General features: G+C 35.5%; 2 protein-coding genes across 2 annotated transcripts in view; both read right to left on the bottom strand.

Annotated features, from left to right (window-relative positions):
- The window catches only part of LOC137658374 (secretory phospholipase A2 receptor-like), an 11,601-nt gene extending 11,517 nt beyond the window's left edge, over window positions 1-84 (bottom strand). Inside the window, exon 1 of the mRNA XM_068393046.1 lies at window positions 36-84. The gene's annotated coding sequence lies outside the window, so the exon portion shown is untranslated. The remainder of the gene's footprint in view (window positions 1-35) is intronic.
- Window positions 85-3,700: 3,616 nt separating this feature from the next.
- The window catches only part of LOC137658819 (alpha-1-inhibitor 3-like), a 30,366-nt gene continuing 6,566 nt past the window's right edge, over window positions 3,701-27,500 (bottom strand). The window contains exons 2-27 of the mRNA XM_068393889.1: window positions 16,794-16,990; window positions 16,267-16,523; window positions 15,642-15,758; window positions 15,301-15,458; window positions 15,001-15,097; window positions 14,463-14,678; window positions 14,070-14,213; window positions 13,744-13,947; window positions 13,376-13,555; window positions 13,029-13,203; window positions 12,370-12,531; window positions 12,105-12,157; window positions 11,933-11,993; window positions 10,488-10,677; window positions 10,133-10,361; window positions 9,759-9,985; window positions 9,568-9,650; window positions 9,212-9,333; window positions 8,890-9,040; window positions 8,106-8,239; window positions 6,328-6,432; window positions 5,615-5,903; window positions 5,180-5,331; window positions 4,803-5,015; window positions 4,128-4,532; window positions 3,701-3,940 (exon numbers count right to left, since the gene is read on the bottom strand). Of these exons, the coding sequence (XP_068249990.1) occupies window positions 3,899-3,940; window positions 4,128-4,532; window positions 4,803-5,015; window positions 5,180-5,331; window positions 5,615-5,903; window positions 6,328-6,432; window positions 8,106-8,239; window positions 8,890-9,040; window positions 9,212-9,333; window positions 9,568-9,650; window positions 9,759-9,985; window positions 10,133-10,361; window positions 10,488-10,677; window positions 11,933-11,993; window positions 12,105-12,157; window positions 12,370-12,531; window positions 13,029-13,203; window positions 13,376-13,555; window positions 13,744-13,947; window positions 14,070-14,213; window positions 14,463-14,678; window positions 15,001-15,097; window positions 15,301-15,458; window positions 15,642-15,758; window positions 16,267-16,523; window positions 16,794-16,990 (4,363 nt within the window). The 3' untranslated portion in view covers window positions 3,701-3,898. The remainder of the gene's footprint in view (window positions 3,941-4,127; window positions 4,533-4,802; window positions 5,016-5,179; window positions 5,332-5,614; window positions 5,904-6,327; window positions 6,433-8,105; window positions 8,240-8,889; window positions 9,041-9,211; window positions 9,334-9,567; window positions 9,651-9,758; window positions 9,986-10,132; window positions 10,362-10,487; window positions 10,678-11,932; window positions 11,994-12,104; window positions 12,158-12,369; window positions 12,532-13,028; window positions 13,204-13,375; window positions 13,556-13,743; window positions 13,948-14,069; window positions 14,214-14,462; window positions 14,679-15,000; window positions 15,098-15,300; window positions 15,459-15,641; window positions 15,759-16,266; window positions 16,524-16,793; window positions 16,991-27,500) is intronic.

Genomic DNA, 27,500 nt, shown 5'->3' on the forward strand with positions numbered 1-27,500 from the left:
TTTCAAAACCCTAATCTTGGTCACTCGATTCTTACCTTACGAAGAGAAGGTTTCTTTTCTAGACGGAGGCACGTCTTGTGCCACGTGCTGATGGATACAAACTGATCTAGTTATTTGATTGCCATGGCTTTTATATGATTATTATTGTGGTGGTGTCTTGGCGACTGTGACGTCATCTGAAGGGTACCAACACTACCCCGCCCCAGCTCAGCGCTGTCTGTAGATGTAAATACTTCTCAACTTCGCTGTTGCTTGATCGGATTTAATTTGTTTGTTCATATGAGCGACTAATATACACTCATGGCTAATCACAATAAATAACATCCGTTTACTTCATATTTTTAGTTTTAATGTGAATTATAATGCTTTTCTTTGACCATTTTTTCAAACTCATCCTGTTAGCCTTTGTTTAATTCTTGAATATTATATGCTTATGCATACTTTTGTTTTGTTTTTTCTATGTCTATCAGGGATATATCGTCAGTGGGTAATGAATTCTATTTTCAGACTTTGCTGCTTCTATCCTATATGCTCTCTATGCAAAATGAAAGTACCGTTGTCTGCTTTACATTGTACATTAGAATGCATACGTATTTAGTATCCACTTTTTGTGTACATCATACTTTTAGATTTGTAATCATGTATTTATTCTTAGTTATTTTCTTATTTTAATGTTGTTACTATACTTGAAATATTTTATTTTTCTTTATTTCCTTTCCTCACTGGGCTATTTTCCCTGTTTGGGCCCCTAGGCTTATAGCATCCTGCTTTTCCAACTAGGGTTGTAGCTTAGCATTTAATAATAATAATGATAATATTCGTTAGGCAAACATCTGTCAAATATTTTTTTTGCTCTGCTCAGGTGTAACATGTTTAGCACCAATCGGAATCAGAAAAAAAAATGACAAAAGACACGTTTACCACCTTAACTGAACCTTAGAACGGGATACTATGAATTATTTATAAAATAACTGTGTTGTAGAGTGAGACATTGTCTTTCGACTATAGTAATTAACTTGCATTTTTTACTCTGCAAGTACACTTCACTGTTTACTCTTCATCCTTGTGTATTTTCTTAGTTCCCACCATTATCCTTACATTAAGGGGTCGGTTGTCTGATGTGCCCTCTACAATGCCCTCTATTAAAGGCATCCTCTTCCACTAAAACTCTTCTTTCCATATCATCCTTCACCTAATCTCGCCATCTACTTCAATGCTTTTCTCTCGATCTTCTCTTCCTAACAAGTTCCTCCAAAGCCCTCCTCACTCCATCCTTACCATCCATCCTCAACATGTGACCACACCATCTCAGTCGAGACACACTTGTCATATCTTTAATCTTGCTCACCTACCATTCTTCATTCACGTTCTCTCAAGCTTTGCTTCCTCTTTTCGTGATAGAGCTCACGTTTCCGATCCATACAATAACACTGGTCTTATTACTGTGTTATAGTTCTTGACTTTTAGCTTGATTGGTATTTTCTTATCACATACCCCTCCTACCTTCCTCCACTTCCCCCAGACTGTTTCCATCCCATTTTCAACTTCATCCTCACATCCTCCCTTCTGTTTTATATTAGCTCTCAAGTATCTAAATTGTTCCACCTATTTTATAATTGAGCCTTTTCATCTTTATGTATATTTCCCTTGAATTTAACGTCAGATAACACAACTATGTTAATTTTCTGTGTTTGTTCTTAACACTCCTGTATCCCTCCTATCACATTTTCATGCATCCCACTTCTAGTTTTTGTATATACACTTCTAACTTCTGTATCCACCATTACTTCCCTTCTTATGTGACCCCCATAACTTTATCCTGTTGTCGTACTGGATTCCTTGTTTTAGCCTTTCACAGTTAAGATCTTTTGAATCACACAGCACCTCTTCCTCCCTCAAAAAAAAAAAAAAAAAAAAAAAAGGTAAAGAGCACAGTTTTCCTTCATCGAAATATTATTTTTTTTCATCTTTGTTCAAAATATATAGGGAAATGTGTTCCTTATCAAGATATTGCGTGACATGCCATCATTTTAGTGCAAGTTTCAATAGGTTTCTTATTCCTTGTTACTTTTTCATTGAATTTACTTGTTATAAAGTTTCCACTCGATTCCTTTTTTTTTTATTTGCATTATGCGACAGTTTCTCCTATTGGTCCGATTAAGTTTTTCTTCCCATTGCCTTATTAAGTTAACATCCTACTTGACCTGTTTGCTAAGTTGTATTCTTAATTCAATTTAGTTATCTTTTAATTTCTTGCACAAGTGCTTACTTCATTTGTTACCGGATTCATTGGAAAACAAAACAATCTGCGGCCAGTGTCATGCATTAAATGACCTACCAAATGCTTAGTTTTACTGGGCTATATTGGATATAGCTTGGGCCTCTATGGCCAATCGGCGCCCAAGTGCAGGAGTCACAGTAAGAGATAAATGTTAGAAAAGGTTGGAGTGCAAAATGGAAGAAACGAAGCAAGAACGGAAGTGAAATAGGAGGATATGAAGTGCAGCTGGCGCCGAAGGAAGGCTTCAAAGACCCTATTTGAGTAATGCCTCGAGTGCAACACATGAGATGCATCGACAGCACCAACCACTAAGGGGCAGGTTGAGATTTTAAAGCATGAAATCAAAGTTCCCTCTTCCATATAATAAATTTTAAATCTTTGATGCACGTTTTTTTTTATTTATTAGTATATATACTACTTTCTCTCTTGTATTTTGGTGACATTTGTCAGGATAGCAATAGTACGCTGGACTTTGTTGGTGTGTTCCTTTGTTTACTACAGAATTTATAAGCTGATAGATTCATACGATTCTTTCCATCTGATTTTCATCATCTTTGTGAAGCAATTTGTTAATTTATTTAACATTTATTAAGACTTACACTTGATCACACTGTCCGATACCCTTACTTGAATGTTCCACTTGCTGGTTTTAATGAGGATGCTCTCAAGTTCAGGGGACAATATTGCTATGTGAAAGTAGCATTAAGAGTTTATCTGAACGATCGTTTCAGTGCATATAGAGTATTTATTAATCTTTGCTTTCTTCTCTTTAATCTAATTCAAGGAAATTTATTTTGCAAGTCAAGTGGCCTTTTTCAGCTTATTCCATAGGAATATTTACAGACCAAAAAAACAGCAGCTTAGGATAATCAGGTCTATACAAAAAAATTCGTTGCACAGATGCCATACAGTGATCTACAGTGTACATGTATAGCAAGACATGAGGAGCTGGGGGAGGGATCACTTAAAACAGTTGATACTGATGGAAAACTGATAAGGACAGACCAATTTATCATTACATGGTATTTGGTAGAGTAAAGATCTTTTGGTTTGATAAAAATAGATTATAGATAATAGTTGGTTGAACATCTGTGGGCCAAATACTACTGCATGATTAGTCCCCCTTCTGAACAATGCATAACCTTCTCCAAAGATTTTTGTGTGTGCACTGCAAACTGCTTTAAACATGAGTGGCGTTTTGATATGGCTGTAAGGAGCTCAAGGACTTGTGTACATGAATCTGTAGGATCAAGATGATCCAGTATAGATGAGGAATGTGAAATAAACATACAAAAATTGTAGCAATTTGTTGGAATGGCTTTTGTGCTTGTTGAATTACTCTGAATTAAAGTTAATAGAGAACTTCAATGACTCAAGTAAAGTATGTGCATAAAGGATTGTTAAAATGAGAAAACAACATAGTTATAATGATAGTGTATTTAGTTTGTAAATATATTTTTAATATGAATTAAAACAAAACTATCAATCATAAAAAAATACTAAAACATTTTTAACATTAAAGCTATTAGGAGTTTTTTAAGATTTAAGATATTCCAAAATTTGTGTTAATGCCTATAACATTTGCTATCCTGCATTGGAAAATATTCTGTAGACCTTTCAGAATGGGTAACACTGAGATGCATCAGGAAGGTTATAGACCTGTGAAAGAAAGAACCTCGTCATTATATGCTCTAGAAAAATTTAATTCATGTCCAGTAAGTCTTAAAGAGTACAAAAGGAACTTGGACAAAGCTCAAGATTACAAAAGGAACTACGGTACTGTAATTTATTAGGATATTTTTCAATAGAAAATTTGTTTGCAAGTTAAGTGAAATTCAGTGAATACCTTGCTAATGGAGAATTCTGGCTGATAATAATCATAGACAACAACAGATCCTGGCTTAGCCTCTTCTACATCCACTTGGCGAATGACCCTGAAATTAACGCAGATATCTTCGGCTGTGAATTCTTCAATGTAAAAGGAGACTTTTTGGCCATCAACTTCGTATCGTTTGACAATGCCCTCATTTTCCTTCAAAATTTTTTTCAGGTCCTCCTTCTCTGGTATGTAACCTGAGACAAGATTGACTTCAATAACAGCCATATTAGAAACTCCATCTGGAAGTAAGTAAGCTGCACAAGCAGAGATACGCTTGGTCACACAGAAAGGATCTTGTTCCGTTTGAGAGTTGACCCGAAGGCTAAATGCATCACTGGCTTGAGGTTCAGGGTCATTGTAACGAAGGACCGTCTGGAAAAGAAAAGCTGGATTAGTAAAAAAAAAAAATACACACAGTACTTTACAAAAAAAAAAAATTTAATGGGTTTCACAGTGGGTGTCGATTACTAAAAAAAAATGTTAATGGGTTTTATAGCGAGTGTCGATATGAGGAATTTGTAAAGGTGTGAAAAACCCATTTTGCATTTCTGCATATTAATAATATCAAGGTTTATAATGTGCATTCAATTGCATTAGAATCCTTCAAGTATACATTAGATCACTCCATGTGCTTATGCTCACCTGAAGAACAGCGCAACCCTGGCCTTCCATCCTTAATGAGACATTGGTTGGAAGAGTTGGCAAAGATACTTGCTGATATAATAGTTTATTAGATTCTGTTACTTGGAACAAGTGGTAAAAATCATTAGCCTCCACTATGGCATTCACGTTCAAGTCACCCTGGTACTGACTTGATTCATAACTAGCAAGAGCCTGAAGAGCAACAACTGTATCCTGAAAAGTTTAAATAATTTTATGAGTACTTACAGTAATTGATGACATTTGATACTTTTGAGCTTTGTTAACATATGGCAAGTGTAACAGTATTACAAAAAAGAAGAAAGCTTTAAATAAACTTGAATAGTATTCGTAAGATGCTAGCTGAAACCTCTACTTACTTGTGTAGAATAGAATCCTCCTCTGCCATTCCTCTGTGTGGAAATCCACTTGACCACTTTTCTTGCCTCTTGCTCATAAAGTGAAGGATTTGTAGCCATCATTGCCAAGATGGCATAGCCAGCTGTCTCAACTTCTAGTGCACTACTGCTAGCTGTTGTAAAGAAATCAACGGTAAGTAATTGAAAACTTTGGAGTACCTCATTGTAAGTGATAGTTTTTTTTTTTTTTTTTTTTTTTTACGAATTTCTACATATGAACTTTGTAAGAAATAACATGCACTGAAATCACTGGCTTTTTCACCAAATCAAACTAATTTTCCATTTAAAAAAAAAAGAGCTTGAACTGATAAAAGAGGACTATGGTACTGGACTATTAGCTTGCATATCTTGTATTAGTATTTGACCTAAAGTGGATGTCTCCTCTACTGTATTTACCTGGATAGACTCCTGATCCTCTGGGCAGCTCCCAGTGTGTTGAATTTCTGGTCACTATAGCTTGTCCTAATAGCTGTCGCAATGCCCCAGGGGCCTCTGGGATTCCAGAAAGAGCCAAAGCATAAGCTTTCAGAGCCACTGTGTAAGAGTCTGCAGAGTTATCGTCAATAAGGCAGTTCAGAGCCTTTTGCACTGTGTTGTCTGATGGAGACACTCCAGATTCCAGAAGAGCTATCAGGATGTATGCCGTCAGTGGGACACGAGAGGACGCTCCAGTACCAAGACCTCCCTGCAAATTTTTTTTCCCTCTTTAAATCAATTTCAATTTTTTTAGTGCCTCTGGTTGGTCACTTATTACCGGATAAGCAATTTCTATTCATGTAAATGATAGGTTGATTTGTTGTGAATTCTTGATTGTGCATTCAAGAACTTTTTTTCCTTAGTTATCGTTAGTTTGTGTAAAATTACGTATTGTATAAGGTAGAAATACTTAATGGTACACTGTTACACTTCTGTATATTTAATTGCATAATTATGTTAAGTGTACTTTCATGTCTTATATATTTACATCTATTATTATGAAATTTAAGTACATTAACCATTATTTGTTTTTGATAACTTTTCAAAATGTATCGATAATAGATATAAAATTAATTTTAACCTAAAATTGTTCAGTAATCCAAGTTTATCAGGCAGAAAATTTGTCCACTTACCTTCAATCCTTTATTGAATACTTTCCCAATAGATTGGGCACAGGTTTCATTGCCGTAATTATCAATTAGCCATGATGTGGTTACATTAAGGCTATCTTCATCAATCTGAAAGAATAGCTAAAGGTTAGATGTACAGTTTGCCTTTATATCAAACAATCACTATCATATGAAACATTTATACAGCCATATCCCGACTAAATTCACCCAAAATTAATTACAGTTCTGTACTGTAATTATTAATGTTACAGGATAAAACAATTGTGTAAAAATGCCAAGATTTCTATGAACTTCCCCTGATGCTCATATTGGTTCTTTAGAACCTCTGTTTAATCAACCTTCACCTGTAAGAATCTAAATTTTTCTCATTTTATTGCGTGCAATAAACACATGCACTTATTAATGGAAGGAGAATTCTAGTGGCAAGTGGTAACTGATGTGCCAGTCTCTTTATCTCTGCAGTTTTTCAGACCTATGTTTGTTTTCTCCAGATTGATTGCATTAAGAAGTGTTCCCTTGGTTTTTGTAACTATAAACTGTACTGTGTGGACTGTGCAAAGGAATTGTTTTAGTTCATTATCCACATTCCCTTCATGTATAGTGTCAGGGGAAATACTGTGATTTAAAGAATGGGAAAAGATCCTTTCCTTCACTGTACCTCTCATGTGAAAGTAGATGGCACTGGCTACCGACCAAGTCAACAGTAATCCTTCATACTACCTCATAACTATTACAGAAATCCTCTGATATATTGAAACAAAGTCCCAAAAGGACAAACTTATGTATAAAAGCCAGAAAAGACTAAGCTAGTCGATTGTAGCGGGGATGACGCTGATAATTAAAAGCCTCAACCTTTAGATAATTGACATAATCAGCCAACTTTCGATAACGCTAGTGACGATCTTCGTAATCTCGTCAACCTAACCTAACTCCAAGTGGTCTATTGTTCAAAGAGTCTCTTTCAGCAATGGTTCTCCAGTTAAGCCCTTGCATGCGGCAATTGTTGTGGTCACTTAATAAGAACTAGATTGTGAGGCATAAGACCATGTAGGTAGTTTGAATCCTAATATCCCACTATTTGCAGTGTTGAAGTGACGAGCTTCACAATCTCTTGTCATCGCTCGATTTCATTAGTCCAGTGAATGCGCTCTCAAAATGGCAAACCTGGTCCCAACTTCCTAATAGCTTTATTAAACAATCTGGGTGTCCGGATTTTCAAGCCGCATTGAGGGATGATTTGTTAAAAGGAATCTATTCCAGGTTGGTGGATGTTAACCATGTTACGATTCTTTTAATTGTATCTATCCCATCTCTTTCTGTCACTAACTTTCCACCTCAGGTAGTGTGGGAGAGTTAGCAATATGAACATCAGGGAAGGTTCATTGAAATAAACAATTTAATAATAAAATTCCTTATTTCTATGCTCGCCTGATATTCTACATGCCCCACTACTTACTGGTGTCAACAGGATAAGGATAATTTGAACTTCAGAACTGAGAAGACAGAAAATGGCATGTCAGTTACCACTTATTGCTAGAATGCCCCATGCTTTACTAAATGCATGGTGTTTATTAAAGGGAAGAATTAAGAAAATTTGTAAGATTTTAAAATTTTGCTGGTAAAGGTATAATAAACCAAACGTTTGGAGAATATTACCATCAGGCAAATATAACACAGAAATAAGAACTTTAATTATTTAAATTCTATTTCATGAAAATCCACAAGTCACACGCTTCATAGGTAGAGGACAAGAACAAAAACGGTTTGTAAATGGTACTGACCAATATGAAATCTTTTGCTTGAGAGAAGGATTTTAGGACAAAGGCAGTGAGCCAATTAGAGCCGGAGTCATCAGCTTTGCCAAAAGCGCTGTAGGAGCCATTTCCATGTCTATATAGCAGCTGGCGTTGATATCCTGCAACAAGAGAGAGCATAGATTTAGTCAAGATTTTATATGCTTAATAGGCTGATTAAAGTCATCTTAACAGTTTACAGTATACATGACATTTTATTGTTAATGATAAAGATATTTGTATTCCTTATCCATTACTTCTCATACTGTACTTTACTTTCATATTTCCTTTCCTCACTGGGCTATTATTTCCTCTTGGAGCTCTTTGGCTTATAGCATCCTAATTTTCCAGTAAGGGCTGTAGGTTAGCTAGTAATGATATTAATAATCATGCATATATTTTAGATTGTTTCATGTGTTATTTCAAGTAAGCGAATACATGTTTAAGGTAAAGCTATAGGCTATGTGATATAAATGTGGAGCGAGTTGTATTTAGGATGAAAGTTATTGTGTGTTATTTTGTTAGTTTGGAGAATCCTCAATAACTGTAAAAAAGGAAGATAGCTTAATTAACTAAAGTATATATCAAGAGTTTCCAGATGCTTAGTTTGGCTTGGGCACTGTAAGTTATGGGTGGTCCTGGTAACAACAAAGTTGTAATAAAAATGTCAAAACTGTAAAATATTTATGGAAGTTTTTTAATATTTTGAAAGGTTACAAAGTAATATTCATCAATACAAAGTACCATAAGTTAGACTTGACTTCCAACTTACCAGTCCTCATGTAGTTGAGTAGCTTTTCTTTCGCTTCAGGAGTCTCTTGTCCTGTAGCAATCAAGTACTTCAGGATGTATATATTAGGAGCAAAGTTCAACATGTTCTGTTCACCACACCCATAAGGCATACGGATGAGAGACCCAAGATTCTGTGGAAATCAACATTCTCATTAGTGGCATACTTACTATTTTGTTAATGAAGTTTTTATTGCTTATAAAGATGCAAAGAAAAATTTAAGCCAAACTCCTTTAATATATAAAGTTATGATGGCGTGTTTAAAAATAGATGTGAATAAAGGGGATTAAAAGCAGTGCTTTACCTGTAGAGAAATGGCCAGAAGATCTCCAACTGCAGTGACCCATGCCCTCTCAGAGCCCTCTACCATACCGGGGGGTACAATTAATTCTGCTGTCTCAAGGGAGTCTTCTCCATCAGCTACTTCTGCAAGATGAAACGGGCAAATTATACTTTTATCTTTAGTTATGATTTAGATACAGGCATTCTCTGCTGATTCCTGTCAGAAAATAATTACCTTTATTGCTTAAACATTATCCAAATAAATTTAAAAGTGTCTTTCACCTGTAACAAATTTACTTTCGTAACTCCCAATGTGTTCAAAAGCATAACACGAAGATATTTCTTTTTGCTACGGTAACAGAACTTAGTTGAACTTACCATTGGCACAAATATATTTACTCCAAATTTCTTCTCTTAGGAAACCTTCAGCTTCTACTGTTATGGGCCTCACAAGAGCATCTCTGTGAAAGGGAATTTGTCAATTATTATCAGATTATTGTCCCTCCTATGATAACTATTTAATTATATCCCCCAATTCCTGGCTCTTACACAATACAGTACAGAATTACCTTTTGTCAATATTAACAGGGCTGTCACCACAAGGCAGAGTGGTTTCAGTATCCACATAAGCCCTGACTGTAATATTCACATCTCCAATGATTGTCGGTCTTATTTTGACTGTGTGGACATGCTTTTCCTGTGCTCCAATGCAGGATAGTCTTTGGCCAGCTGGTAAGGTTTCATCAGTTTCTCCAGTGAGTTCATATTCTGTACTGCTCTCCAAGGTGACCCTCACCTGTTTAGAAAAAACAATTGCTTATTGTAGCCATGATGGGGTAAAGCTATTGTACAGTGTTGATCTATTTTCTCAGTATTCCAATCAATTGAAAGTTTTATTTTCAAGTTTTAGAGGTTAAATTTAAAAACTATTTTGAACACTTACTGGCAGGGGCTGCTGAAGGTAGTTGAAGACTGAAATTTTGACAGGCAGAATTTCTCCTCTCTTGATGGAAGGAGGGAGGGTGAGGTCAATAAAGAAAGAAGTGTATGTTATGAGGGATGCCCTTTCGGATACTCCAACACCTATCTTTGGGTGGACACACACTGCCTTACCAACCCATTCAGTAATGGTGTCTGGGACCTCTACATTCTCTTCAAGCACTCCAGTTGTCCTTTAAAGAAAAAATTTAATACAAGTTTAAGTAACCCAGAAATGTTTAGAACTCGATGAAATACAGTATATACAGCACAGTAATATCTCTTTAATTACATAAATAGAGAATACAGTATACACGTACGGAACAACAACAAGATTCCAAAGCCAAGTTTCAGGGAAGTCTGTTCTTGGTTCATCTGATGATTGAGAGGATGGTCCTGCAACATCTTGTGCAATGGCAAATTGTGGTCGACCTGGTGATGCTGGAGGTAGAGCACCACCACTAAAACTACTAAAGTGGATTCTATTATCAATGCCGAAGTTTTCATATTCTGGAGAGAAAAAAAAGAAACAGGAGGTATTCAAAAATAATTTTAATTTTGAAATTATCTAGAATACTTTTTAAAACCTTTAAACCCTTCACAAGTCTAACTTTTATGCCATTTGATTTTAGCCAATAAGACCACAATTAAGTATGTACTTAGAAAAATAAAATCAGCCATTATCCTTCAGGTATTCCTGCAATGGTTAGCTGGTCATATTGAAGGAGATTAACTGTATACAGAGGTCACGTGCATAGCCAATATAAACTGCAGACTTATCACAAATGTTCAGGTATGCCTACACAGAGACATGTACAGGTATGCTTGAAGGTTAATGGCTGTCTTTAGAGAATGCTTGTAGTTGCACATGCGTGGGAAACAAGAGGCAAAGTGTCTGTGAGTCTGATCAACCCAAGGCCAATATTGGCCTTGGATCAACCCTTTTATCGCAGACATATTCTGAGAATTCCTTGTGCTCCATTCCAATCTACACCACCATTATAAATGACAAGTCTCTAAACCTTAATATACATACCTACATACATATACCAAGGCATTTCCCCCAATTTTGGGGGGTAGCCGACATCAACAAATGAAACAGAAACAAAAAAGGGGACCTCTACTCTCTACGTTCCTCCCAGCCTAACAAGGGACTCAACAGCTTTCAGCTTAATATAGAATAGCTAATTTTTTTTCCTGGTGATATGATTAGAATTTGTATGTTAGAGGAATTGGAAGATTCTTTCTTGCACGTGGTCAATATCTCATACAGGATTTGTGCCCTCATTACCGAGAAACCATGCTAGGCCAGAATGGTTTAACTTTCCGGAATACCGGTTAACACTTAAGATTTCAGATGAAATTAATTATTTAAGTACTGTGGAAGCCAGAGAGGATATAAAACACTAAACGGCTATGCCGTTATCTCTATACTGTACACCTTTGTCTTGTAACAATAAACTTCTCCCAAATGAAATTCTTATTTATGTTACTACCATATGCTATTATTATTTCTGCTGTCATTATTAGTAAAACCATAATTATTCACAATCTGGAATAAAATGTCACCCAAGAGAAAGCTCATTCTGCAATTTTCCAACTTGCAAAAAGAAACTGCTTTTTAAATCTAAATTACAGTATTTTCAATGGCTGAGACAGTGATATATTTACCTCCTATAATACACTTGTTTTAGGTATATTAAAACTTGAATCTTAGAGCAGAGAACACTAAAAAAGGAGGTTTGAAACGGCAAAGGATTCTTACCTTCTTTAACGCAGGGTCTGGTTTCCACTTGAAGATCCGTGAAAATGTAAAGGCCAGATTGCTGTAGAAGTCAAGAATTATTATTCAGTTTTTAATGCTTATGATATGTCAATTGTTTAATTTACATATTTTGAAGAAATCCACAGAAAATTTACCAAAGCTTCATACTTACGTCAAATGTATGAAGAGCATCAACATAATCTGTGTAGTAGTTATATCTTCCTTCTGTAAAATAGAAAAAGTACTATATGGCAACTAAAAGGGACTGAAAAATTAATTTATCTTCTTTTGTAAGATAAGGATGCGAAATTTAGGAGCATTAGATTATTTTTATTGTTAGAATTTAACGTGCTATAATTAAATTAGGCTAGCATTCATTATAAACTAACCATATCAGAAGTTAAATGCAGACCTTGAAAAATAGAGATTAATCTTACCTCCAAGATCAAGTTGCAGCAAACTCCTGCAGTAATTGTAGTCATTAACCTGTGGATAATTCCAGGGTTGAAGGTTGTAACGGTAGTCATCCAAAAAGAAACTGTCAACAGTTAAAGTATCTTGCCTTGGTGACAATAACTCTACACTCTTATCCACAACCCCTGTAGTTGATGGAAAAAAGTCAATATCTTTATTTTCAGAAATAAATCTCATCAGTTTTTTTTTTAACCCACACTTATATGTTTAACCCAGCTGCAGTTTGCAAGCTTTTCAGCGAATACAATACTATAGTGTATTTAAATGGGGATGTATATTTATTCCATTTTTATACTTAGCTCCTTAAGCTAGAGTGTCCAAACTCTTGGTCTTGTAAAAAAGTATTGAGCAATGTAGTAAATTTTGAAGTTCTATAGATTGTGATGTCTAAGGTGAAACTATAATCGAAAGCTTAAAATACATGGGAAAAACAGTTCGATAAAAAGCTAAATTTTAAGTTATGGAGGATTTTTCTAAAATAGTATGGCTAACCAAAGAACTATGGATATGAAGTGGAATGTGAATATTGAACTAAAAGAAGTAGGTCATTGGTTATCAAAGTAATATAAACAAAATTTGGAACATACTGTATATTAGAGGTAACTTCGTAATTGACACTAACCATAGCTGCAAATTGAATCTGGAGCAGATGTTAGTTTCAGAGAAGCAGTATCTCCTGGTTGGGTTCTGTTGGTGGACCAGACAAAGTCCACTTTGATAGGTAGACACTTTTGTACGGTCATTTCCTTCACATCAGAAACAACTTCTCCATCATCTTTTATATACCATACCAGTACCTGTAATAGTATTAGACATTTTAAACGTTCAAAGCATGCTGATCACAAAAAATCACTATTCGAAAAGAAGACTTTGAAATTTACTTTAATGAATAGGGAAATGAAGTGTACAATAATTATCGTATCGATTGTCATTGTAAACAACCATAAGTTGACCCTCCCGTTTTCTCACCTTTATCTTTGGCGATGCAGTTGTAGGCAAAGTGAGTGGAATATTAAGAAGGCCAGTGACAACATCTGCTGGCTCAGGAGAGAGAGGATCAATGAAATTTTCTTCTTCAAAAGGTAATTCAGAGGAAGGTAATTCATACTCCTCTGACTTGAAGAGTTGGATCTTTCCTCTTGACATAACCTGTGATCAAGGAAAAGAAGGAAATTGTTTCAACAGTGCTATTAATAAAGTATCATTAACCAACATTCATTCTCTTGTTCGAGGTTAATTCTTTATAGTTGACAAGTTTAATTTTACGGCTCATATGAATTTAGAGAGGACAGTACAATTTGATGGTTATAAGATTCAGTATATTTTGGCTAGTTTACCTGAACATTCAAAATAGCGGACTTCTGTTGAACTGCAGCATACAAGACTTTTAAAGTGTGGCTGTTTTCTTCACCACTGGTGCAATTTATAGTCTCTTCTGGAGCGTGGATGAGAAGAGAAGAGTTGGATGGAGAATAAAACCTCTTTATAGTTTGGTCAAAACTGTCTTCATTCAAAAGAGCTCTGGTTACCACACGTTTCATCTGATTGAGGAAAATAAAATAATTTTGGTCTCGAGTGTTAGATTTTTTTTTTTTTTCATATTTGTATATAATGTAGTGTTCAAGTAAGGAGATGGAACCAAACTACTCTGTACAGTACTCACTACAACTTTCCTGCTTTGAGAATTGGTTAAGTAAACTTTAACTATGCCATCTGATGGGGTCGTGAGGTTATTGCAAGAGCCTCCATGGCATATCTCGAGAGGTTCTCCACTAGCTGGGGATCCATCAGGTGATTTAACAAAAACCTGGTGATGAGCAAAATCATAGGTTAGAATTAATAATTTGTCTCCTAATATTGTAGAAAACTAAGTCAAAGTATCATTTGTGAGAGAATAATCAAAGTCACCTCGGAAAAGTCTAATCTATAGAGTAGTCTTGAATAAATTAGTGACTGTTAGCAAATGCCCAGGATACAGAATATATTCATATTCATGTGACCTTTTCTGCATGTAAACATTACTTGGCAAGCTCATTGCAAAATCAATTAATTGTACCTTCAATGTGTAGGGCAAGTTAGGTTTCTTGAAGTCGTCATTGAAGAGACTTTCAAAAATCACTGCCCTTCTTTCAACGTTAACAGACTCCATGCCTGTCTCAGTTGCCCCAGTACCCTCTTCGGTCACTGTAACCTTAGCTCTGATGTTATAAACATTACAATCTACAAGTCTTATGTCTGCAGACTGTACGGTGAGTTCACTGCAACCAGAAATCTGGAAAATAAAGCCTTGTTTCAGCGACTAATAAAAAAAACCATATACAGTAATGTAGAATAGTGGTATGGTATTAATATGTTTCTTTCAGAATAATGTTGAGAATTAGGCCTGTTAAGTATTGTGGATTAATTCATATATTGTAAAGGAATTAGTAGACTTTTAAGAATGCTTCATATCCACTAGTATTGTCAGTTCCTTTTAGAACCTGTAGCAATTGAGTGCTCCACACTCTTTGATACTGGAAATATTTATGGTCAACGTTAGTAAATCTACACTGCCATAAATCACACAACGTGTATCGGTATTTTATGTTCCTTACAGTGTCATTCTTAATGGTGACTGATCGACATCCAGAGTTTTGCAGGTTGCTGACTTCCCAGGAAATGTTCCCTTTAACTGGTTCGCCAAAAGTATACCTGGTGGACACACAAGTGAATGAAAACTTATTATAAACTATACTCTACTGAAAAGATGTACCCATTAAATTTTGATGAAGGATACTGTATATTCCATTAAAAATTATCGATTTAACTTTTGTCTGTTATTGAATCTATGTTTATAATTCTACCGATTAATGTAACAAGAGTAAACAAATTAACTAATATTTCAAGTAACTTACTTTGCACAGGCAGAAAATGTTATGTTGGTAGCAGTTACCAAAACATATTTAGGTGGTTTCACAGTCACCTCAAACCTGGGTAGGACATATTCTTTCACTTCAAAGGTTGTAGCAGTTTCCACACCTCTTCCATTGTTCAGTCTGATGCTGTAGACCCCCTATATATTGGAGTAATATCTTTGATCAGTTTATGGGTTTAAAGTTAAGGAACTACGAAATGTGTTCCCAAATTAAGGTTTATGGAACCAAAATTTGAAGGAAACCGACTGGATTTGTGTTAACAGTCATAATAAATTAGTAATAAAAACCCATAGTAAATGATATAGAAAAGTGCACCTTACCTCCTCTGGTTCGTCAGCGAGTTGGAATGACAAGTGGACAAGACCTTTGGAGTTGTCAACATCTAACCATTGGGCAATTCGGTTATTAGATGGCGTGGTTATGTAGATCTCTTGGTACTGCAACATAAAATTACAAATTTAAACATTATTTTTAATTGGTGTTACTAAGACACTATATGTTTATGGTGTTGTGTATGGAAAAATTACAATGCAATTCTGAAGGATGTACGGCTCACAGCACCTTTCATGTTAAAGGTGGGATATCAAAATTTATCCTCGCTCTAATTTTCATACTTATATCCTTGGGTGTAATGCTGCAAAAATGAAGGAATAAGGCTTGCTTTCGTACTTGTTTAGGAGGATCAACACATTAACACAAACTACGACGTTCGTAAAGAAATATGGAAGTTTAATGGACAGTATACTATTTGGAGTACTGTATAGGCTAATGGGTTGGAATGAGAGGAGAAAACAAGATGGATAGTAAAAGAGGTTGTCTTTGACCCAAGAGGTACGTGAATTCCACAAGGTAAACACTTGCACCCCGTTATAAGTTCTGATGGCCTGAATATGATGGCAAAGTTTTGTAATTAAGATGAACTGGTTGGAATTGGGATAAACTCACATTTTCAGTAGAAATCTCCATCAGAGGACCAGAATGGGACAGCACCCTGAATTGGACGTTCTGGCCTGGTTTGTACAGATACTTGTCCGTTTGTACAATGGTCTTATTGAAGTTATTCTGACGTTCGATATCACGGGTGTGGTTGACAGCAATGTCATCCAATATTCCAGTGATGGATATGATATCTTTGTTTGGATACCATATTCGGTCGTCTGATGTTTGTGGCAGAGAAATGTTGCTGCAGAGGTGTTGGTCACCTGAAAAATATATTTGTAACTTTACTGTTAGATTTCTTTTATTTTATTTGGTAAATAGTTTATGCTCAATTTTTTCAATGAAGCTCTGTGGCCAGACAAACTTTGATAACTGAATTAAGAACTGGATTAGCTTGATCAGCTTCAAAGCCATCAACCCTGACCAAACGAATGACTGTACACAGTTACCGGAATACTGTACTAAAAAAATTTACATATTAAACAAGATTCAACAAATGACCTCACATTACCACAGCCAACACATGACCTTACCTTCTGGAACCTGCACAGATTCTTCTACGAGCAGTTGTCTACTTATATCCTCGTCATTGTTGAATATTCCTTGTTCACTAACATGCTGGATACTAACACTTATTTTCCCTTGTGGCGCCTGGGGATTCTTCACCTGGACACACACCTGCAAATCTCCTCCAGGAAACCACTTCTTTGGGACTGTTATCACGTAGCTCCTGGTGGAATCAAGACAGATTTATGGTTGGAAATTAATCGAAACATCCAAAAATTAAACTATGCAATCAAATTATGTGATGCAAAACAGTCTCCAAAGCTCGATAAAAAGTTGGATTATTTAAATGATGTTCAAATAGACATAGTGGTCTTACTTAATTATTTCAGTTGGAATTTTATTTCAAATTGACCCCTAAAGAGTTAGTGGTAGATTCATGTCCTCTTGGACTAAAATCTATCAATAAATTTCCCTAATTGTTATTAAAATAGATAAGGATAATAATAATGATGATTTATTCATAAAAGTTAGACTAGGCAATTCATTCTGCTTCCATTCTGAAAAATATAAAGTAGTCCAACCTTCCCTCCCCCAAGATCCCGATTTATTTTGCCAAACCTAAGCATTGGAGGGCACTTTCTCAAGAAGAACAATATTCCGCTGATCTTTTTAATAAAACAAAGTCTTGTCGAAGGCAATAAACAGATGTATTTCAAAATGAATATTGATAGATATTGGAGCAAGAGTCTGTGCTTGCACAAATTAGCATTGTCTTACATCTGTGTTCAACTGCCAGCGAGGATAATTACCATACGTAACGTGAGACATGATGGCAATTTATTTGAATTAATTCAGTTCTTTACAGAAACATGACCATACAAATGACTGAAAGGTGTTAATTGAGAATTGGTAATCATAAGCCTAAAATTTTTATAAATAAAGTATTATAATAAAACTGTTGGCACATTTAGGCATACTGTAACTTTAGCGCGTAGATGTTAGTTCAATATATTTAAATGTGATATGTCTTAATACTAAACCCCAAGATCAGTTATGAAATTTGACTTTAAAAATTTTTTATTTTCATGATGCAAAACCCTAAAACCTGATTTGTTTAATTTTGTTCATGTTTAAGTAACCAAATGCAATCTTGACGCAGAAGTAATCAAGATTATCAAGTTTATGTAAATTTTCTGTTCACATGGTTTAGAATTTCTTTTAGGCATGTGTGATTGTCTATCTTTAAGGAAAAGGAAGACTGCAAGAACAGAACCAAGGACCAGATGGTGGAAGATAAAAAGTTAAGAACGCAAAACAAACTTCAGAGAGGGTGTAACGCAGGCTGTGAGATGACTGGGGAATGACAGCAATTACAATTAGAGAATAGAATCAGGGGGTTTAGTATTTCATTAGAGACGTCAAAGAAGGGCAGTTGGTGGAATGAAGATGTCCGAGAATGTATAAGCAGAAAAAGAGAGCAATGCATTAATGGTTTAAGCAAAGAGATACTGAGAGGTGTGGATTGGAGGCGAAACAACAAAGAGTTAAGAGGGCAGTGGGAAAGCTAGAGCTGAAGCATTTAGGTTTTATGAAAGGCTGCATACAAGACTTACCGATTGGACAACCACAAATCAAGTAGGTTAAGATATAAGCATGTGGGGATTATAAAAAATGAGGACAGACTGGTTGAATGCAGAGCATAAACAAGATATAGGTAAGGAATGTTTTAAAGACAATGAAAAAGTGAAAGATGATGGATCCAGACTATATCCCTGTGGAAGTGCTTGTGGGATGTAGAAGCTAGAATTAGGGTACAATTAACAAATCAGTGGACAGCAGTATGGTTTCATGCCAGGTAGGAGCACTTTAGATGCCACATTTGCCTTTGCAAATGTAAATAGAAAATAACGAGGGCAAAACAAATGGCTGTGTGTATTTGTGGACCTAGAGAAAACTTATGATAGGGTCCCATGAGATGAAATTTGGCACTGCGTGAGGAGTTCTGGAGTGGATGAGAAGTATGTGAGGGCAATGCTGGATATGTATGAGAATAAACAGCAGTGAGGTGTGTTTCAGGCACAACAGAATGGTAGATTGTTAAGGTGGGATTACACCAGGGATTGGCCTTAACCCCTAACTGTTGGCAGTCCATCTCTTAATGTAGGGATAAGGGTGGGAAAAAAAAGAAGAATGACTGGAGAAGGGTATCAAGTGTGCTGTGCGACAGAAGGATACAAGTCAGGTGGTGACAAGACTAAATATGCTGTATGTTTTGAAGACCGTACCTTTAACTAAGAAGCTGAGGTGAACGTTGCAGAAATGAAAATGTTTGCGTTTTCACTGGGTGTAACGAGTTAGGATAAGATCAGAAACGAATTCATTAGAGGAGCAGAAATGGCGATTTATGGATTCAGTAAGAGGGCAGTTGGCGTGATAGGGCAAGATTGAATAGATAGAAGTATCTGGGGGACAGATCATGGTGACCCGAGAGAGAGAGAGAGAGAGAGAGAGAGAGAGAGAGAGAGAGAGAGAGAGAGAGAGAGAGACTTGCCCAACTAAATTTTTCGCTTTAGTGGAGCCAACGAAAAAAAAACTACTTCTTATACGGCTTATTCTTTTTTACTCGATCATGTCCCATCATACTGAAAATGAAACCAGTCACATGTTATATTTTCTATTGAAACTTATTCTGACATTTATTTGTAAGTGATATTGTCGATTGAAGTAACATTTGGTTGTGTGTAATAGAAGGTAACTCCTATTGTCAGAAAACAGATTGAAGATTATAAAAAAGAGCATTGTGATAAGATTTACAATATTTGCAAAGTCAGTGCCAACTTGTATTGGCCTTGGAATTTGTGGGATAAGCGTGACGCACATGGGGAATCCCAGAATCATTCTAGCCCTAATCCTTCTTCCTACTATTAGGATGTTCGTTATGTCATCATGATTTGAATTTTATGTTCACTGTCACGAAAACTCGTTAGTGTTAGGAATAAAGCGTTGCAGCTTACCAATCTCCCCTATATAATAAAAAGCAAGTATCTGGCTAAATATATATTTCTTTCCTCTCACGCTTTGCTTCCTCTTCTCGTCTTATTATTATTATTATTATTATTATTATTATTATTATTATTATTATTATTATTATTACTCTCCAATCTACAACCCTGTTTGGAAAAGTAGGATGCTATAAGCCCAGGGTCCCCCAGCAGGGAAATAGCCCAGTGACTAAAGGAAACAAGGAAAAATAAAGTATTTTCAGAACAGTGACAACGTTAAAATAAATATTTTCTATATGTATAAAAACTTAACAAAAGAGGAAGAGAATTAAGACAGAAGAGTGTGGCCGAGTGTACCCTCAAACAAGAGAACTCTGCCCCAAGACAGTGGAAGAATATGGTACAGAGGCTACGGCACTACCCACGATCCATACATCAACACTTGCCCTATTACTGTGCTATAGATCTTGACTAGTTAGAAATCCGTTGCAAAACAAAGGCCTCAGACATGTCCTTCCACTTGCGTCTGTTTATTGGTCTTTCTATGCCAGACAGCACAGGCAAACTCTTAGTTTGTCAAACCTTCGTCTTTTCTTCCTCCCCCGGCCTCTTTTGCAATCTCCAGGGACCCGTTTTGTTATTCTTAATGTCTATCATTTGTCGGTCACTCATTATATGTCCTGCCCATGTCCATTTCTTTTTCTTACAGGTTGTTAATATATTCTCTACTGTAGTTAAGGTATTTCCTATTAAATATATATATATATATATATATATATATATATATATATATATATATATATATATATATATATACAATATTTGTGTATATATATATATATATATATATATATATATATATATATATATATAATATACATGTGCATTATTTAAGAACATATGTTACATTAATATATTTAATAACATTTGCTTAGGTGTAAAGAGGGAGTGGTGTAAGAGGTTGATTTTCATTCGACCCACTTAAATGTTTTATTTTTATCTTTACAGGTAAATCGTGTCCAGCACAGGCTAAAGCAATTTTGAGGCTTTGGATTTTTATAAGGTTAGTTGTACACCTTTATGTAACATCAATCAGTGTGTTATTTTGCCAAAAAAGTGTTTTTACAATAAATATACGTGGGTGCTACTATAGCGTGATTCCTACCTTCATTTTCTGTTCCTACTAATTGATTTACACAGGCTGCCGATTAAAGCGAGGATTGAATTTAAAATATGTACAATAACCCACCAAGTTATCGGAACCGGGCGTCTAAAATACTTAGGAGAATTGCTCCATATTGCGCAGCCAACAAATCGTGTCGATACGAGAATAGTTGTAGATGGCTTCAAACTGTTGGAACCTAGATATATGTCTACTTTAGGCTCTAGAGCCTTTAAATATGCGGCCCCCAGACTATATAATAAGCTCCCACGAAACATTCGAATGATTGAAGACATTAATGCTTTCAGGAGGAAACTGAAGACTTTCTTATTTCATGAGTCTTTTGACAGTGACGATTAAACAGTAAATGAAGAATACGTGATATGAAACGTTAAATACTGTGAACGAATAAGGTAAAACGACAGTGGAGGTCCTGTAGAAAGTGGGGTTCCCCTGCTGTATGGGACCGAAAAAGAAGCCATCAAAAGTAAAGTAATTAAGTAAGTACCTCAATATGGGGATTCATATAGACTATAAGGGGATTCCTACCCAGCAAACAACCAAATAATGTAATATTCCCCTTCCAAGATGTTATTACAAGAGTAACACTTCAATTTAAGTGTTACCAAACCGACTAAACAAGCAAACAGTGTAAACAAAACTACATTTTTACCTAACCTAACCTAACCAAAAGTGCGTTTTATGGATTTTTCAGCATGTTTTATAGAATAGAATTGATTAAAATATTGTCAAGAAGTATGTTTTATATATCCTCCTTTGGTAGGAATCACCTCATACCCGAAGAATAGGGTAGGAATCACACTATAGTAGAATCCTGATGGTAGGAATCACACCATAATAGAATCCTGATGGTAGGAATCACACCATAGTAGAATCCTGATGGTAGGAATCACACCATAGTAGAATCCTGATGGTAGGAATCACACCATAGAATCCTGATGGTAGAAATCACACTATTGTAGAATCCTGATGGTAGGAATCACACTATAGTAGCACCTATAAGTGTATACTTTGTAAAGCTAATAGAGGACGTCATGGAATCTGCAGAGGGGTTCATTCTTCAAGCTCTAGAGGAAATTAAAAGTGGCAACACAGTTGCTTTATTATCGCGAACGAAGTGAGGGACCTTATATGAAATGCCAAATTGTTTTGAAGACATCTCGCCCAAGCATTCCCTAACCGTAGATTTCGGAGCGGGGGTTTGGGCAACAGCTGATAAGTTTCGGTGGCGGGGTCAATAACTCCTATACCAATAGATATATTCAAAGGGATTTTATATACATACATACATACATACATACATATATATATTTATATGTATATATATATATATATATAAATATAAATATAAATATAAATATATATATATATATATATATATATATATATAAATATAAATATATATATATATATATATATATATTTATATATATATATATATATATATATTTTTATATATATATATATATATATTTATATATATATATATATTTATATATATATATATATTTTTATATATATATATTTATATTTATATATATATATATATATATATATATATTTATATATATATATATATTTATATATATATATATTTATATTTATATATATATATATATATATATATATATATATATATATATGTGTGTGTGTGTGTGTGTGTGTGTGTATGTATGTATAATATAAAAGCTGTGTTTCTGCCAATTTTCATGTTCATACCTGCTACAGGCATGCCCTGGCTGTCACTTTTGTTCTTAAGTGAAAACTTTTAGCAAACTACTCTTAGAGCCCCCCTGTGGCCGCGGGGGCATAAAACAATTAGAATAGCGTCAACGTTATCCCTGCGTGTCGTAAGAGGCGACTAAAAGGGACGGGACGAGGGGGCTGGGAACCCCCTCTCCTGTATAGAAAATCCTGTGAGACAGCAACAAAGAGATGGAGCTGGGGGGAGAGTGACTGCTCCCCGCACTCTAGTTTTGGGGTGTTTGAATGTGCGTGGATGTAGTACGATAGAGAGTAAAAGATGTGAGATTGGAAGTATGTTTAGAAGTAGAAGGATGGATGTATTGGCCTTGTGTGAGACAAAGATGAAAGGAAAGGGTGAAGTGATGTTTGGTGAAATGTCTGGTAGAGTGTCTGGGATTGAAAGGGGAAGAGCGAGAGAGGGTGTGGCTTTATTGTTGAGTGAATGGATGACAGGTAAAGTAGTGGAATGGAAGGAGATATCATCTAGGTTAATGTGGGTAAGGGTTAGGTTGGGTAGGGAATGTTGGGCGTTTGTCAGTGCGTATGGGCCAGGTAGTGAGAAAAGTGAAGAAGAGCGGAATGAGTTCTGGAATGAATTAACTAGGTGTGTAGAAGGACTGGGTAGAAGGAATTATGTAGTTGTTATGGGTGACTTAAATGCTAGAGTGGGTGCTGGAGAGGTAGAAGGTGTCATTGGGAAATATGGCGTACCAGGTGAAAATGAGAGTGGTGAGAGACTGGTAGATATGTGTGTTGAACAAGAGATGGTAATAAGTGCTAGCTTTTTTAAAAAGAAAGATAAAAAATAAGTATACATGGGTAAGAGTGGCAAATGGAAGAGTAGTAGAAAGGGCATTAATTGATTGTGTTGATAACTAAAAGAATGTTTGGAAGATTGAAAGACGTGCACGTGTTTAGGGGTATGGCTAACGGTATGTCTGATCATTTTTTGGTGGAAGGAAAATTAGTTGTAGCAAAAGAGTGGGGGAATAGAGTAGGTGGATGTAAAAGGGAGCTAGTGAGGGTTGAAGAGCTAATAAAACCGGGGGTAAAAAGTAAATATCAGGAAAGGTTGAAAATGGCATATGACGAGGTGAGAGTAAGAGAAACTGGTAATTTAGAGGAGGAGTGGAAGTTAGCAAAAGAAAATTTTGTTGGGATTGCAAGTGATGTATGTGGCAAGAAGGTTGTTGGAGGCAGCATGAGGAAGGGCAGTGAATGGTGGAATGAAGGAGTGAAGGTAAAAGTGGAAGAGAAAAAGAGGGCTTTTGAAGAATGGCTGCAGAGTAATAGTATAGAGAAGTATGAAAAATATAGAGAGCAAAAGGTGGAAGTAAAGCGCAAGGTACGTGAGGCAAAGAGGGCAGCTGACCTGAGGTGGGGTCAGGGACTGGGTCAGTCATATGAAGAGAATAAGAAGAAGTTTTGGAAAGAAGTGAAGAGAGTAAGGAAGGCTGGCGCAAGAATTGAAGAGACAGTGAAAGATGGAAATGGAAGGTTGTTAAAAGGAGAGGAGGCAAGGAAAAGGTGGGCGGAATATTTTGAAAGTATGCTGAATGTTGAGGATGATAGGGAGGCAGATATAATTGCGGTTCCAGGTGTTGAGGTGCCAGTGATGGGAGATGAGAATGAGAGAGAGATTACAATAGAGGAAGTGAGGAGAGCACTAGATGAAACAAGAGTAGGAAAAGCATCGGGTATGGATGGTGTGAAAGCTGAGATGTTGAAGGAAGGGGGTGTGACTGTACTTGAATGGTTGGTGAGATTGTTTAATGTGTGTTTTGTGTTGTCAATGGTACCAGTAGATTGGGTCTGTGCATGTATTGTACCACTATATAAGGGTAAGGGAGATGTGCATGAGAGTTGTAATTCAAGAGGTATTAGTTTGTTGAGTGTAGTTGGAAAAGTGTATGGTAGAATACTGATTAATAGGATTAAGGATAAAACAGAGAATGCAATCTTGGAAGTACAGGGTGGTTTTAGAAGAGGTAGGGGTTGTATGAATCAGATTTTTACAGTTAGGCAGATATGCGAGAAATATTTAGCAAAAGGTAAGGAGGTGTATGTTGCGTTTATGGATCTGGAGAAAGCATATGATAGAGTTGATAGGGAAGCAATGTGGAATGTGATGAGGTTATATGGAGTTGGTGGAAGGTTGTTGCAAGCAGTGAAAAGTTTCTACACAGGTAGTAAAGCATGTGTTAGAATAGGAAATGAGGCGAGCGATTGGTTTCCGGTGAGAGTGGGGCTGAGACAGGGATGTGTGATGTCGCCGTGGTTGTTTAACTTGTATGTTGATGGAGTGGTGAGAGAGGTGAATGCTAGAGTGAATGATCATGAATGGGAGGTAAATCAGTTGTTGTTTGCGGATGATACTGTACTGGTAGCAGACACAGAAGAGAAGCTTGACCGACTAGTGACAGAATTTTGAAAGGTGTGTGAGACAAGGAAGTTGAGAGTTGATGTGGGTAAGAGTAAGGTTATGAGATGTACGAGAAGGGAAGGTGGTGCAAGGTTGAATGTCATGTTGAATGGAGAGTTACTTGAGGAGGTGGATCAGTTTAAGTACTTGGGGTCTGTTGTTGCAGCAAATGGTGGAGTGGAAGCAGATGTACGTCAGAGAGTGAATGAAGGTTGCAAAGTGTTGGGGGCAGTTAAGGGAGTAGTAAAAAATAGAGGATTGGGCATGAATGTAAAGAGAGTTCTATATGAGAAAGTGAATGTACCAACTGTGATGTATGGATCTTAGTTGTGGGGAATGAAAGTGATGGAGAGACAGAAATTGAATGTGTTTGAGATGAAGTGTCTGAGGAGTATGGCTGGTGTATCTCGAGTAGATAGGGTTAGGAACGAAGTGGTGAGGGTGAGAACGGGTGTAAGAAATGAGTTAGCTGCTAGAGTGGATATGAATGTGTTGAGGTGGTTTGGCCATGTTGAGAGAATGGAAAATGGCTGTCTGCTAAAGAAGGTGATGAATGCAAGAGTTGATGGGAGAAGTACAAGAGGAAGGCCAAGGTTTGGGTGGATGGATGGTGTGAAGAAAGCTCTGGGTGATAGGAGGATAGATGTGAGAGAGGCAAGAGAGCGTGCTAGAAATAGGAATGAATGGCGAGCGATTGTGACGCAGTTCCGGTAGGCCCTGCTGCTTCCTCCGGTGCCTTAGATGACCGCGGAGGTAGCAGCAGTAGGGGACTCAGCAGTATGAAGCTTCATCTGTGGTGGAAATGTGGGAGGTTGGGCTGTGGCACCCTAGCAGTACCAGCTGAACTCGGCTGAGTCCCTGGTTAGGCTGGAGGAACGTAGAGAGTAGAGGTCCCCTTTTTGTTTTGTTTCTTGTTGTTGTCGGCTACCCCCCAAAATTGGGGGAAGTGCCTTTGGTATATGTATGTACTCGTAGAGTTTTACAGATACCAAAATGATTTTCACATTGTTTGATGGGTGTTATGTGAACTACATTCTTATACATTTTCGTATTGTTACTCGCCATAGAAAAGTCACAAAAGGCAATTTTTCGATATCCGCCGGAGGCCGATCTTCAGCGGGGCTGTAAATTACTCTTATACTTCAAATATCTAAATGAAATTTTCAAGGATTTATGGGATGGATATTTACTTTATCCATACTAATTTTCATGCTGATATCTACCATAGAAAAGCCACATATCCAAATGAAAATTTCAGGGATTTATGTGAAACATAGTTTCTCTGTTCCTGCCAAATTTCATGGTAATATCTACAAATTAAAAGACACAGCTATCATGTAGCCTTCTTATATATGATGTTAAATGTAGCAACATTACGTGAACTGCGTGGTAGTGAGCGACATCAATGAGGGTCAATGCCGATCTCAGTAAACAATATCCGTCCCGAGTTGCACCTGCTAGTTGGTAAGTATTTTACTTGGGATTAACATACCTCGTACGCAACCTAGTGTGCGTATATGTATATGTGTATATATATACAGTATATATACATATATATGCATATATATATATAAATATATATATATATATATATATATATATATATATATATATATATATATATATATTATATATACTGTATATATGTGTGTATATATATGTTTATGTATGTATATATGTATATATAGTGTATATATATACTGTATTTATATATATATATATATATATATATGTATAGATACTGTATATATATGTATATATATATATATATATATATATATATATATATATGTGAATATATATATATATATATATATTATGTATATATAATATATATATATATATATATATATATATATATATATATGTGTGTGTGTGTGTATATACTGTATATATATATGTATATATATTGTATATATATGTATATATACTGTATATAAATGTATATATACTGTATATATACTGTATATATATATGTATATATACTGTATATATATATGTATATATACTGTATATATATGTATATATACTGTATATATATGTATATATACTGTATATATATATGTATATATATATGTATATATATTGTATATATATGTATATATATTGTATATATATTGTATATATATGTATATATATTGTATATATATGTATATATACTGTATATATATGTATATATACCGTGTATATATATATATATATATATATATATATATATATATATATATATATATATATATATACTGTATATATATGAATATATACTGTATATATTACTGTATATATATATATATATATGAATATATATTGTATATATATGAATATATACTGTATATATATATGTATATATACTGTATATATATGTATATATACTGTACTG

The sequence above is a fragment of the Palaemon carinicauda genome, chromosome 19 (genome assembly GCF_036898095.1).
Source record: "Palaemon carinicauda isolate YSFRI2023 chromosome 19, ASM3689809v2, whole genome shotgun sequence".
Lineage (NCBI taxonomy): Eukaryota > Metazoa > Arthropoda > Malacostraca > Decapoda > Palaemonidae > Palaemon > Palaemon carinicauda.